Source organism: Primulina huaijiensis, chromosome 12 (genome assembly GCF_012295235.1).
Source record: "Primulina huaijiensis isolate GDHJ02 chromosome 12, ASM1229523v2, whole genome shotgun sequence".
Lineage (NCBI taxonomy): Eukaryota > Viridiplantae > Streptophyta > Magnoliopsida > Lamiales > Gesneriaceae > Primulina > Primulina huaijiensis.
The window spans coordinates 3,216,645-3,228,293 of NC_133317.1; the positions used below are offsets into that span (position 1 = coordinate 3,216,645).

An 11,649-nucleotide genomic window follows, 5' to 3' on the forward strand; every position below is an offset into this window, starting at 1 on the left:
ATTCTCGATGCTACGTGCATGGACGAGCGGCGATTTGATGTTGCATTCGTGGCATGGGTGGCCACTGTTACTGTCGATGATGCTATTCATTTGGACTCCGTTTGGTATCTGTTATTCCATTGTTACCATTAATCAATCGCATATCATTGCATGTATTTGGTATTATTACATGTCTTTTATATACGTAGAATTTTATCGGTTTGTCGTACTGGGGTCCGACCCCTGTTTTCTTTTATGTTGTGGTTGTTTTTTTTTATAGCATAACAAGTCATTCCAAGGGATTTGACGCGTCTGGTGGAGCGTCAACCAGTGGTATTTAGTAATAAGTCTGTTGGTGTCAGAATTCCCAGATATCTATATATATTATATTAACTTGATACTTTTGCCATTGTGATGTCCTGTGTAGCTGTATTGTGATGTTTTTACGTTGTTTTGGATTGTTTGTGTTATGTTGTATCTACTCCTGGCAATTGTGACTGTGAGATATTGGTTTGTTTGATTATGAACTCGATGTTATTTTCGAGCGTATATATTGTTGCTGTGTTTTGAAATTTTTGGGATGTACTATTTACGGGGAGGTCATGCCAAAATTTCTGTAAGTCCAAATGAACGTTTTAAACTCGTTTTAGCTGTTTACATTAATTAATCTTTGTTATTTGTTAATTAAATATTAATTAATGACACGACCCTCACAAGAATTTTGCTTATATCATTGTTCTTCAATCAATGTTATATGATGGACTTGATAATGGAGGATTAACTCTTTATCTAATTTGTTTTACTTTGTCATGCTTGCCAACAAAATCAATATTAACTAAATTTTATAGATTATATATATTTCTAGATGATGTGTGGTTTCATAGATCTTAGTTTATGTATAAATAATAATCTTTTGCGTTGAAATCAAATGATAGAGCTCTTCCAACTTGGTGTACCACTCATTATGTATGTGAAAATAGAAAGATTTATACCTATAAGCACTAAACATTTCGATGGGACTGACAAATAAAAAGATCATAGAAATATTTATTTACTAAAAAAATAATTAATTTTATAGTAAATAAAAAGAAATATTTTGTTTTTAGATTGTATTTTGTTTCAACTTTTTATTTTTAGAATAGAGTATCAACCATTTTAAAGAAAGTAGAAAAAATTTGTTTGAATGCTAAATACTAATGTTGTACTTAAAAAATGATATAATAAAATTTTGGTTTGTGACTAAAATTATATTTAATAATATACATCAAATTAAATTTGTTTTTATAATTCTTTTTTTTTCCCCTTTTTTTGAAGAAAAAATCTTTTTTCCATTTTATTTTACGGATATATAAAAATTATTGACTCAGTCCTTTCCACAGAAAAAAGGGGAAATGTTGACGCCAAAAATAAAACAAGTTATTCCACCCAAAATTAAAATTGTGACACTGGTTCATTCATAGGTCCAAATTCAATCGATTGGATAAGGTTTATCTCGTCATCTCTACAATCCTGTGGTTCAAGAAACTCAGCACGGTGTGAGCTCTGTGCTCTAATGTCTGTAATTTTGTGAATTGGATTTCATTGTACAGACGTTGATCTCGGAGGCCCTATTCTGTTTGAACCCTAAAAGTCTCTATCGATTTTTGAAATTTGAGGTTTTACAATGAGTATAGCACTTCAGGCTTCCAGCATCCACGGGCCATCGCTTCCTCGGTCGAACAATTTTTCTATTCCTCAAAAATCCCACTTTTCCGAGTTTTCTCCCCCCTTTTCTTTTTCTTTAAGACTGAATTGTTGGTGTAAAGATTCGATTTTTCTCAACTCTAGATTCTTAAGGCATCGTTTAGTTGTTTCGTCTGCATTGAATCCTGCTACGGGTGATGTAAATTCAATTCAGGAATCAGGTAGCAGTGTTTCAAACTCGGGTGTTGAGAATCCCGAAATAAGTGAATACAATAATGGACCTGTTTTGAGCGAAGGCGGGAAGGTGGATTATGGGTTGGGGAAGGAGGGCTTAGAAGTCAATGGGGATATGAAGAAGAAATTTCCAATAATGGTATTTTTGTTGGGAGCTTTTGTGAGGTTGAAAAATGGGTTCGAGGGGGTCTTGAGTTCAGATTGGTTCGGTTGGTGGCCGTTTCGGCGGCAGGAGAAGCGGTTGGAGCGGCTGATTGCTGATGCAGATGCCAGTCCTAAGGATGCTGCAAAGCAGAGCTTGCTTCTCTCGGAACTCAATAAGCACAGGTCAATTTTCTCATTTTTTACATTACTACTCAATTTTTCTAAAAAAATTTGGGCTTGGCCCTTGACTAAATCCTGGAATGCATGTTATTTACTAATACTTCTAAGATTTTTTTTTCGTCATCGAGTGGATGTAAGTTAGTTATTTGATAGGTTGTTTGGATAAAGTAGCTTTCGAAGGTGAAGTAATATTTATGGACCTTATCACTTGTTATAATTCTTTCAGCATTGAGCTCTCAATTTGTTTTGGATGAAATATTATTCAGATGAGTGATTTAAGGAGAAATTTTTGCCGAAGCGTTTGCAGAAAACATATCTCCGCCGTGTCCAATGGCGAATCTTAGCTGCTGTGTCTAAGATGTATATGACTAGTCAAACCTACAAAGTCAACGATACAGATTTTGTCTTATTCGACCCGTGTTGGATAATTCAAAAAAAAATTTAGGAGAATCTGTGGTGCATAGCAGGTGGTAGAATTGATTTTGATGTATTTCTTTATTGTTTTTCCTTCTGTTTTTTTTTCAGTCCTGAGTCCGTCATCCAGCGTTTTGAACAGCGAGCTCATGTCGTAGATAGTAGAGGAGTAGCAGAATATATTCGGGCACTGGTGGCGACTAATGCACTTTCTGAGTATTTACCTGATGAGCAGTCGGGAAGGGCTTCTAGTCTCCCTTCGTTGGTATTTGACTTTGTTCAATATTCTTAGTTTTGTTTTGAAAATTTTGTTGCGCTTACCACCACCTATTCTGATTGAATTCATTTTAGAAAAGATCAATGACATCGATTTCTTTTCATCCTAATTGCGAATTCTTCTGGTTGCCTAAATAAATGTCTAGAAATAATATGTTAGTAGTACATAGCGAACCAACATTAGCAACCTGAAACGACCTCGATTTTTTTTACTCTAATCTTAAATCATAAATTCTAAAATACTAAACTAAATAAAATAACTTAACATAATCGACAATCATAATATTTTAACATCTTAAATCTCAAGTGCATAAAATAAATCCTAAATCATCGTCTAACCAAAAAAATCCTAACTGATAGCATAAAAATATCTCTAATAAAAATCATTAACAAAATCTTTAAATCATAACTCTATCTTGCTTTTTGAAGGATCGTGATTGGTTACCAGAATTGTGAAAGAGAGAAATTTGGGATGGAGGTGTTTTTTCCCAGTGACTGGAATTATGGAAGAACTTGACAAAAAACAGAAGCATTTAGAACTATAGAGCCCTGTAAAGAATCCAATTTCACGAGCTCTCCTATGCATGAATAAACATCTCGACCTATACTTATTGTTTCTAATTTGTATAAACTATTGGTACGCTGGAGTTGATTTGAATTATTTTAGCCCGTCTTTCGTCTGACCTCGATGTACTGTTTTAACTATTAGTATAACATTTTGGTAAATGTAAGGACATTTTCTGTTTGGCTTCTGGAAATATGTGACCAATGTGCTTGTTCACCACCAATTTTTCCTTATTGAAATTTCTTAAATGAATACTTCTCTTGCTAACTTTAACTATCATATGCAGCTTCAAGAGTTAAAACAACGTGCATCTGGGAACATGGATGAGATTTTTGTGAACCCTGGTATATCTGTGAAGCAGCCATTACATGTTGTGATGGTAAGAGACAAAAAAGTTTGCAAAAAAGGAAGGGGTTGGGACGAGGTTTTTTAACATATTTGTGGGGGCCTGTGTTTCTTACTTTAACTGCTACTCATGTTTTAAATTCTTAGCATACTTTTATGTGATGTAGGTGGACCCCAAAATGTCAAACAAATCATCACGTTTTGCACAAGAAGTCATTTCAACTATACTTTTCACTGCTGCTGTTGGTTTGGTGTGGTATGACTTTTTCTTCACTAGCTCAGTTGTAGTTTTTGAATGCTCTATGATACACATCGCTACCCTGGGGTTTACATCTGACTACATCAGTGATAAACAGCATCTTTATATGTTTGAGGAGAAGCAAGAAGAGGGTTTGAATCTATTTTTCAACTTTTTTTCTAATGCAATCCACAAATGTACATCTTTCTTTTGTTTTTTCAATTTGTCTATTGAATATGAAATTATTTGTAACTTTTCAGGTTAATTGGTGCTGCTGCACTCCAGAAGTACATTGGTAGCTTAGGAGGGATAGGAGCTTCAGGCGTAGGTTCAAGTTCTTCTTACTCCCCAAAAGACTTGAACAAAGAAATAATGCCAGAGAAGGTGATTCTTTTTTGTTAATTGCCTATCACATGTCTTTGATTTTTTAATATGTCTTTGATTTTTTTATGTTGTCTTAGTACTTTAAACTCATGATTTGTGTTTCTCTTGATCTATAGGGACTAGGGAGTTTGAAGGTGCTATAGATAAAAAAGAAAAGTTGGAACAGTAGATAATTTTGCTAGACTAATGAATAATTTACTCACTGTCTGTTGCAGTTTTTTGCTTGTATTTGTTGAGTTGAGTTACAATGACGTGGGATAGTAATTGAATTTGTTTTTGTAGCAGAATGTAAAGACATTTAAAGATGTCAAAGGCTGTGATGATGCCAAACAAGAACTTGAGGAGGTTGTTGAGTACCTAAAAAATCCTTTGAAGTTTACTCGGTTAGGAGGAAAGTTGCCTAAGGTTTGTATTGGTTTGGTATATTGTTGTTATTGCCATTTTGTATTCTCTTTTGTTTTACTATTCCTGCTGTGGTGTCTTTAAAGATTGTCCAAATTTCAGGGAATTCTTCTGACTGGATCACCCGGAACGGGGAAAACTCTTCTTGCCAAGGTACAATTTTTTTATTGTGATGAGGATAGAATTTTCATATTTTATATAATTTCTATTTCTAGGCCCTACTGAACTTAGGTGCATGGGTGATTTGGTCAGCCACCTTCAATTGGCAGTGTTGTCTGACTTTTGTTGCTTTTTGAATGTACAAGGCAATTGCTGGAGAGGCGGGGGTACCATTCTTTTACAGAGCTGGTTCTGAATTTGAGGAAATGTAAGCTGTAATAGTGTAATTAGAGAAATTGTTTATATCTGTTTGCTGTGTTAATTCGGGGCTGAGTCCTTTTGGCTTGGGCAGAATATTTATCTCTCTTTTACCTTTTAGGTTTGTGGGAGTCGGAGCTCGAAGAGTGAGATCTTTGTTTCAAGCGGCTAAGAAGAAGGTGCATTGCTTATTCCTTCTGCAGTCAATAGTAATACCTACCATGTACCATATAACTTAAATATAAAGTGATGTAACAGACAGTCGAAAATGTATTGCACTGCATTAATGTTTCATTAATCTCTTTGCCATTTTAACTCTCGTGAGATGCTGATTTGCATGCCATCAATAAATTGAGTTTGAAATGAGATCTATTTTGGGGTTAAAATTTGTATCCTCTCCAGTCATTATGATTTGTTTTACATTTACAGGCTCCATGCATTATATTTATTGATGAAATTGATGCTGTTGGGTCAACTCGGAAGCAGTGGGAAGGTCATACGAAGAAAACACTTCATCAACTGCTTGTTGAAATGGATGGTTTTGAACAGAATGAGGTGAATGCAGATAAAATCATGTCGTTCTGCCTAATATCTTCTTGCATATCTCAATGATATCAGAATGATAACCTTTTTGCAGGGGATAATTGTCATGGCTGCAACCAATTTGCCAGATGTTCTTGATCCAGCTTTGACAAGACCCGGTAGATTTGACAGGCATGTAAGTTTTATTATCTTCTCACAGGACCTTTTTGCCATTAAGTTTTGAAGCCTTTATTTTCTCTCTCACGTGGAATTTGATTTATATCTAGCATTATGTGATGTTTAAAAGTTCTTATTTAGGAATGTAAGTGTTTTTTAGCTTGGATTTGTTCATCAATGTGCTTTGCCATCAGATTTGTGTCAGTGATATATGTCTGACTTGGTTGAGTAATCCCTTCAGTAAATGAACTTGCTTACAATTTCCCTTTTCCAATAAAAACTGACACCTGGAAAACCTGTTTTTAGATTGTTGTCACAAATCCTGATGTTCAGGGTCGTCAAGAAATATTGGAGCTTTATTTGCTAGACAAACCATTGGCAAAGGATGTTGATGTCAAAGCAATTGCTCGTGGTACTCCAGGATTCAATGGGGCAGGCATGTTGTCTTTTGTTTGTTTTTTAACCATAGTGTAACTCATGGTTTTTTGCCACTGATTTTATGTCTGAATTTGAAGCGTTCTTTTAATGCAATAATCCCTATGGGTTTTTATTTATGATAATCTTTGCACTGGACCATACCCAAGTGGTTTTTGTCTCTCTGGTCCCCTAACTGGAATAAATGAACTTTTCCCCACCCATTTTTTTTGTCCACTGACTTTCCTTCTGATTCAGATCTTGCAAATTTGGTTAATATTGCCGCAATCAAGGCTGCTGTTGAAGGTGCTGAGAAGCTGACTGCAGCACAGTTAGAATTTGCCAAAGATAGGATAATGATGGGAACAGAAAGGAAGACAATGTTTCTGTCTGAAGAGTCAAAGAAGGTCTGTGCTATTTTATTTTTTATTTGTTTTATGGATTTAGTCCATCTTTGGATAAAGTTCTACATCAATGATATGATATAGTCCGGATCATATTCATCAATCATCTAGGCTCTGTTGTTTTGCACTTTGGGACCACATTTAGCTGGCCTTTTAGCAAATGAAAATCACGTAACTTGAATGGGAATATTCTCTATCGGACTTGTAAGTCTTGAGAGATCTGGTGGTTATGTCATGAGATGGCAATTATTGTAGAAAAGGAAATTTCATTAACAACTGAGTGAATAGAGACTCAAAGACAAGGATCAGCCCTGTAATACAAAGACACATATTCCTCCTCCATGGTCTATCCTGTTGTCTCAAATGTTTGAGGTACAATCAAAGGGACAACTTAAGGCTAAAGAATGGAATTTGGAAAAATTCATAAATATTCTGTGTCAGTTATTATAACTCTGCGGTTACCGACCTTCCTTAAAAATGTCTCTGTCATAAACTAAAAAAAAGTGCGCTTCGAAAAACTCTTTACACGACGGAAGGAGGAATTTTTATTAGATTTTGATCTCCAAAAGATTGAGCATCATCTACTTTTCAGAAATTGAATGATATATTTTTCTTTCCCAGCTCACTGCATATCATGAGAGTGGTCATGCTATTGTTGCCTTAAACACAGAAGGTGCACATCCCATTCACAAGGCTACAATCGTGCCACGTGGATCTGTTCTAGGCATGGTTACCCAGCTTCCCGCTAATGACGAGACTTCAGTCAGCAAGAAGCAATTGCTAGCACGTCTGGATGTTTGTATGGGAGGAAGAGTAGCTGAAGAACTTATTTTTGGCCAGGACCATATTACCACTGGAGCAAGCAGTGATCTCAATACAGCCACAGAGCTTGCTCAATATATGGTACTCTCCATAAAACTTCGAAGGTCTTTTAGAATATCTCTATTTTCTTGCATGGGAAAAATACGGTCCTTTGCCTTTCCTCCCAAATACTGATCCTCTGTAGTTTTGATTACTTGGGATTCATTTTATTGTTCTCATTTATGTTTTAATTCTTAGTATCAGACTTCCATGTGTCGCATGTCATCTGGAATTGTAATTAGTCACGCCAAATTTCAAACCGAAAGATACCGTTGGCAAGAGTGAAAATGTTTTAATTAGTTTTTCTTGGTAGGTTTCAACATGTGGGATGAGTGATGAAATTGGACCTATTCACATTAAAGAACGACCGGGTTCAGAAATGCAGTCCCGTATTGATGCTGAGGTATGCTTCGATTGATACACTGCAAATATGAGATAAACTTGGACATATTACAGTAATATGAATTAGTTTCTCCGTCGCCCCAGGTGGTTAAGCTGTTGAGGGAAGCTTATAATCGCGTCAAAGCCCTGCTGAAGAAGGTATCTTTAAAAAGTAGTTCATAATTTTATGTCGGTTTCAATATGATTATTGCCATTGTTTTAACTGAACACCTTATCTTTTGGAATATCGATTGAAATGTAGCATGAGAAGTCACTGCATACACTAGCGAATGCCCTTCTGGAATATGAGACGCTTGGTGCAGAAGATATTAGACGTGTTCTTCTTCCTTACAGCCAGGGGCGTTTATCCGAAGTACTGGAACAACAACAGGAAGAAGGAGAGTTTGTCTTGGCTTAAGCGAAGTAAGCATCTGGTTAAAGATTATTCTTCTCATATGCAGTTTTGTACAGTGCAAAGCTAGTCGGCCAACAAAATAATTTAATCCTGCCTATACGTTAATGTAACATTATTTTTTGTTAATTTTATTCAGAGAAGGTCTATACGAAAAGTAGGTGTCAAATTATACCATTCAGACACGAACCCAATGTGGGTCAAAGTTTTGGATTTAGAACCACCCATAGTTAAAAAGGACATTTTCTTTCTCTAGTGGTTTGTATTTACATAGAATCGAGTTGTCTTCGTCTGTCATGTATTCAACTCCAAATAAACATTACCTTTTTAATATATAAAGTTTCAAAAAATTATTTGAATGTTTATCTTATCATGTGATGTGTTTTTGTTTTCTTAATTTGTATTTATACATCAGAGAGTACATTTTAAATTCATGTTTTCATATAAAATATATTTCAATTTATACTAATCCAACGACCTCCCTCTTTAAGAAAAGGTTAAAAAAAAATTTAAGAGAAAAAAGAAGAAGCAAATATTAAGTTTCATCCAAGAAAATCAAGTCCAGGAACTGGCAAAAACTGGGGTGTGCAAGGTGAGAAATTATTATAGCTCAAATATGCTAGACAACGGTTTTTATTTAGTATAATTAATAATTTATATAGTATAATTTAAATAAACAAAAAAAAGAATCCATCATTCTCTTCTCTATATCAAAATTGAAATTTAACCGTAGAAGAGACTTTGTTATAATTTTAAATTTAAGAAAATTTAACAAGGAATAGAAGATGATTAATATCCATTATTATAACCAATTATTAATTTATAATACTCGACCATACTATAATTGATTATACACGCACAAACAAATATTGGTCTCAGGTACAAAATTCATATAAAATTTTCACTTGGTGCAATATTATTAAATTCAAAAGAATTAAACATTATATACGTCAAGAAAAGAGTTGATTAAGTTGATCAAAAAGACCAACTCAGATTATCATTTAAAATTGGGTAAAAATATTGGCACTGAAATTCTCATCCTTGTGGTGTCTATATGTTAACCCGGGCTTCTACATCTACTCGACCACTCTTCGAGTGTCTCAAGTCCACAACGATGACACTGATGTTGTCTCTACTACCTCGAGCCATAGCCAACTCTGCTAGCACAGTTGCTGCTGCTACCACTGCATAATTTTCTTCTTTCGTCTTGTCGACCCGCTCGAGTTCAATATCTTGTTGAACTACTGAAACACGGGAGGTTCTTTTTATACGCCTATCTAAACATTTTCTTACGACTAGGCACGCTAGATCATTAGAAACTACGTCCCATAAGCCATCGCTTGCTAGTATCAAAAACTCGTCTAAATCAGTTATATTGACAAGTTTTACTTCTGGCTCTGGTGTCACAAAAGGTTTGAGGCATCTATCACCTGCAATATCGAGTCAGATTGATCATCGTTCAAATTTTAATCACATTCTCTATCAAGATTATATGTATATACATGAGCAAAGTTTTAAACCATAAAAATAAAATGTGAATTATAAGTATAAAGAGAAAGTTGGTCGTTTCCATAAAAAGATACCAAAATTTGATCTCTAAGCTCATTTAATTTATATAATGTAGCTATACATATATAAAGGTATAGATAGGCGGATGAAACACATGAGAATAGACAAAAAAAATGTTTCAGCAGTATTTGGATGCTAACCTATAGATCTTGAAGTGGCAAGAACTCCCAAGACCCTTTGTCCATTCCAATCAATGACCTTCCCTCCACAGCCTACAATTCTCTCCAATTCATCGGGTCTATCGGGCTGCATAATAGTAAGCAATAAATCATCATTCAAAAAAAAAATTTGAATAGTCATACAAAAGAACGGCAAATTTTTTCCCATGTACGTAAGAGAGATATGCACCACAAGTGCTCACAAACCAACCATGAAATCATGACAAGTCTACTAATTCTACATGAAGTGGAGTCGTTTTGTTCACACCAGAAATGTCATTTTTTTAAAAAAAAAATATTTGAACAATGTTACGTACAGTGGATGAATGTTTAACTCAATTATTATGTGTGTACATATTTGTACATCAATATGTGTGTACGTACCTTGTGATCGTCGGACAATTGTACGGCGACTCCACCACGGGAAAGCACAGCCCTCGAATCTCCACAATGGGAAATAACCACCTGCTCCTCCCCGACAACCGCCACCACCGCCGTGGATCCCATCATCGCCACTGCTGCTCCATTCTTATTCACTTCCTCATCCATCTCCCGGAAACCTGCCTCCATCACCTTCCCCCAATCGATCTCTTCGCCTCCTTTTTCCTCCACAATCTTCGCCACCAATTTATGAAGTGTCTCACGGCAAGACTGCGCCACCCGGAAGCCCCCATGGCCATCATACACCCCGAAGAAATCGTATATTTTCCCACATTTTGTCAAAAAACCTAATTCCACCGCCACCGCGTCCTCCATTGCTCTCCTTCGTCCAATCACGGATACAGAACCATGTGTACGACACGTGCTCAAGGTTGATTCCCCGCCCAAATCGACGTCTTTCAGAGGAACCCGGTCGACCAAATCCTCCGGGATCAATATTGGCTCTACGGAGCCCGTATTATCACATTTCCATCGCTTATTTCTCAAACCCACATCACAATCTGGGGAAAAAACCGGATCTTCGGCCGTTTTCCCCCGACCCAGTAACTTAACTCGCCGGAGCTCCCTTCTTTTGCGGCTAATATCCTTCATGGTTTCATTTTCTCCTCCGCTGATCCCGTTATTCCTAGGGAAGAAACTCTCCCGCACCTGAGACACATGCTTTACGCTATCAAAAATCATCGCCCACCATCCAAGAAATCAAACCCCGCGAAGCTTAAATCGATTAGAGGAGAATGAAATATATAAGGAAAGGGCATACGTGGGGGAACGAGAGTGGCGAAAGAGACACGTAACGAGGGGGTGTTGTTGGCAAATGATTGGAAGAAGTATAGAAATCTGGGGTCCACGTGATTCGCAAGATATTTATATTTGACGTTGACAGTAACGTTGGATACATGGGACATGTGTTTGGAGATAGGATCCTCGTGGCAACTGCTTGCTTTCTCTCAACCTGTTGTCCTAGTTTGTCTTCGTTGTTTAACAATATTATGGTATTCGTCATGGAACTGTGTCTACTTATTAAAATTATCTTCAGTTTAGGATAGACGATGAAAATAAATGACAATATTTTTATCAAAAATAGTTTCACTCTTCTGGAGTTGTCTAGC

At 36.1% G+C, this 11,649-nt stretch overlaps 2 protein-coding genes across 4 annotated transcripts; one reads left to right on the forward strand and one right to left on the reverse strand.

Annotated features, from left to right (window-relative positions):
- The first annotated feature begins 1,414 nt into the window (after positions 1 to 1,414).
- Positions 1,415 to 8,737, forward strand: LOC140989630 (ATP-dependent zinc metalloprotease FTSH 11, chloroplastic/mitochondrial-like). Of its 3 annotated transcripts, none has more exons than XM_073458927.1 (17): positions 1,415 to 2,223; positions 2,746 to 2,899; positions 3,762 to 3,854; positions 3,988 to 4,076; positions 4,319 to 4,442; positions 4,725 to 4,847; positions 4,947 to 4,997; positions 5,150 to 5,211; positions 5,323 to 5,380; positions 5,631 to 5,756; positions 5,839 to 5,919; positions 6,234 to 6,336; positions 6,573 to 6,721; positions 7,340 to 7,621; positions 7,893 to 7,982; positions 8,066 to 8,119; positions 8,223 to 8,737. In XM_073458927.1, the coding sequence occupies exons 1-17, from the start codon at positions 1,643 to 1,645 to the stop codon at positions 8,376 to 8,378; spliced, it is 2,376 nt and encodes a 791-aa protein (XP_073315028.1). In that variant the 5' UTR covers positions 1,415 to 1,642; the 3' UTR covers positions 8,379 to 8,737. The 3 variants fall into 3 exon arrangements, with proteins under 3 accessions (XP_073315028.1, XP_073315026.1, XP_073315027.1); XM_073458925.1 differs by having other exon boundaries at positions 1,416 to 2,223; positions 6,207 to 6,336; XM_073458926.1 differs by having other exon boundaries at positions 1,417 to 2,223; positions 4,728 to 4,847; positions 6,207 to 6,336.
- Positions 8,738 to 9,259: 522 nt separating this feature from the next.
- On the reverse strand, positions 9,260 to 11,284 carry LOC140990282 (protein phosphatase 2C 51-like). The gene is made up of 3 exons (XM_073459891.1): positions 10,484 to 11,284; positions 10,082 to 10,187; positions 9,260 to 9,802 (listed from the first exon to the last, which is right to left on the reverse strand). The coding sequence occupies exons 1-3, from the start codon at positions 11,219 to 11,221 to the stop codon at positions 9,423 to 9,425; spliced, it is 1,224 nt and encodes a 407-aa protein (XP_073315992.1). The 5' UTR covers positions 11,222 to 11,284; the 3' UTR covers positions 9,260 to 9,422.
- Between the last annotated feature and the right edge of the window lie 365 nt (positions 11,285 to 11,649).

Excerpts from the sequence above, each read along its gene's own strand:
- LOC140990282 (XM_073459891.1), bottom strand. The coding sequence starts at position 11,221 with ATGATTTTTGATAGCGTAAAGCATGTGTCTCAGGTGCGGGAGAGTTTC. Across the intron at positions 10,188-10,483 it reads AATTGTCCGACGATCACAAG|CCCGATAGACCCGATGAATT; the intron begins GTACGTACACAC and ends ACTATTATGCAG. Across the intron at positions 9,803-10,081 it reads TGCCACTTCAAGATCTATAG|GTGATAGATGCCTCAAACCT; the intron begins GTTAGCATCCAA and ends TCGATATTGCAG.
- LOC140989630 (XM_073458925.1), top strand. The coding sequence starts at position 1,643 with ATGAGTATAGCACTTCAGGCTTCCAGCATCCACGGGCCATCGCTTCCT. Across the intron at positions 4,848-4,946 it reads TAGGAGGAAAGTTGCCTAAG|GGAATTCTTCTGACTGGATC; the intron begins GTTTGTATTGGT and ends TCCAAATTTCAG. Across the intron at positions 6,337-6,572 it reads TCCAGGATTCAATGGGGCAG|ATCTTGCAAATTTGGTTAAT; the intron begins GCATGTTGTCTT and ends CTTCTGATTCAG.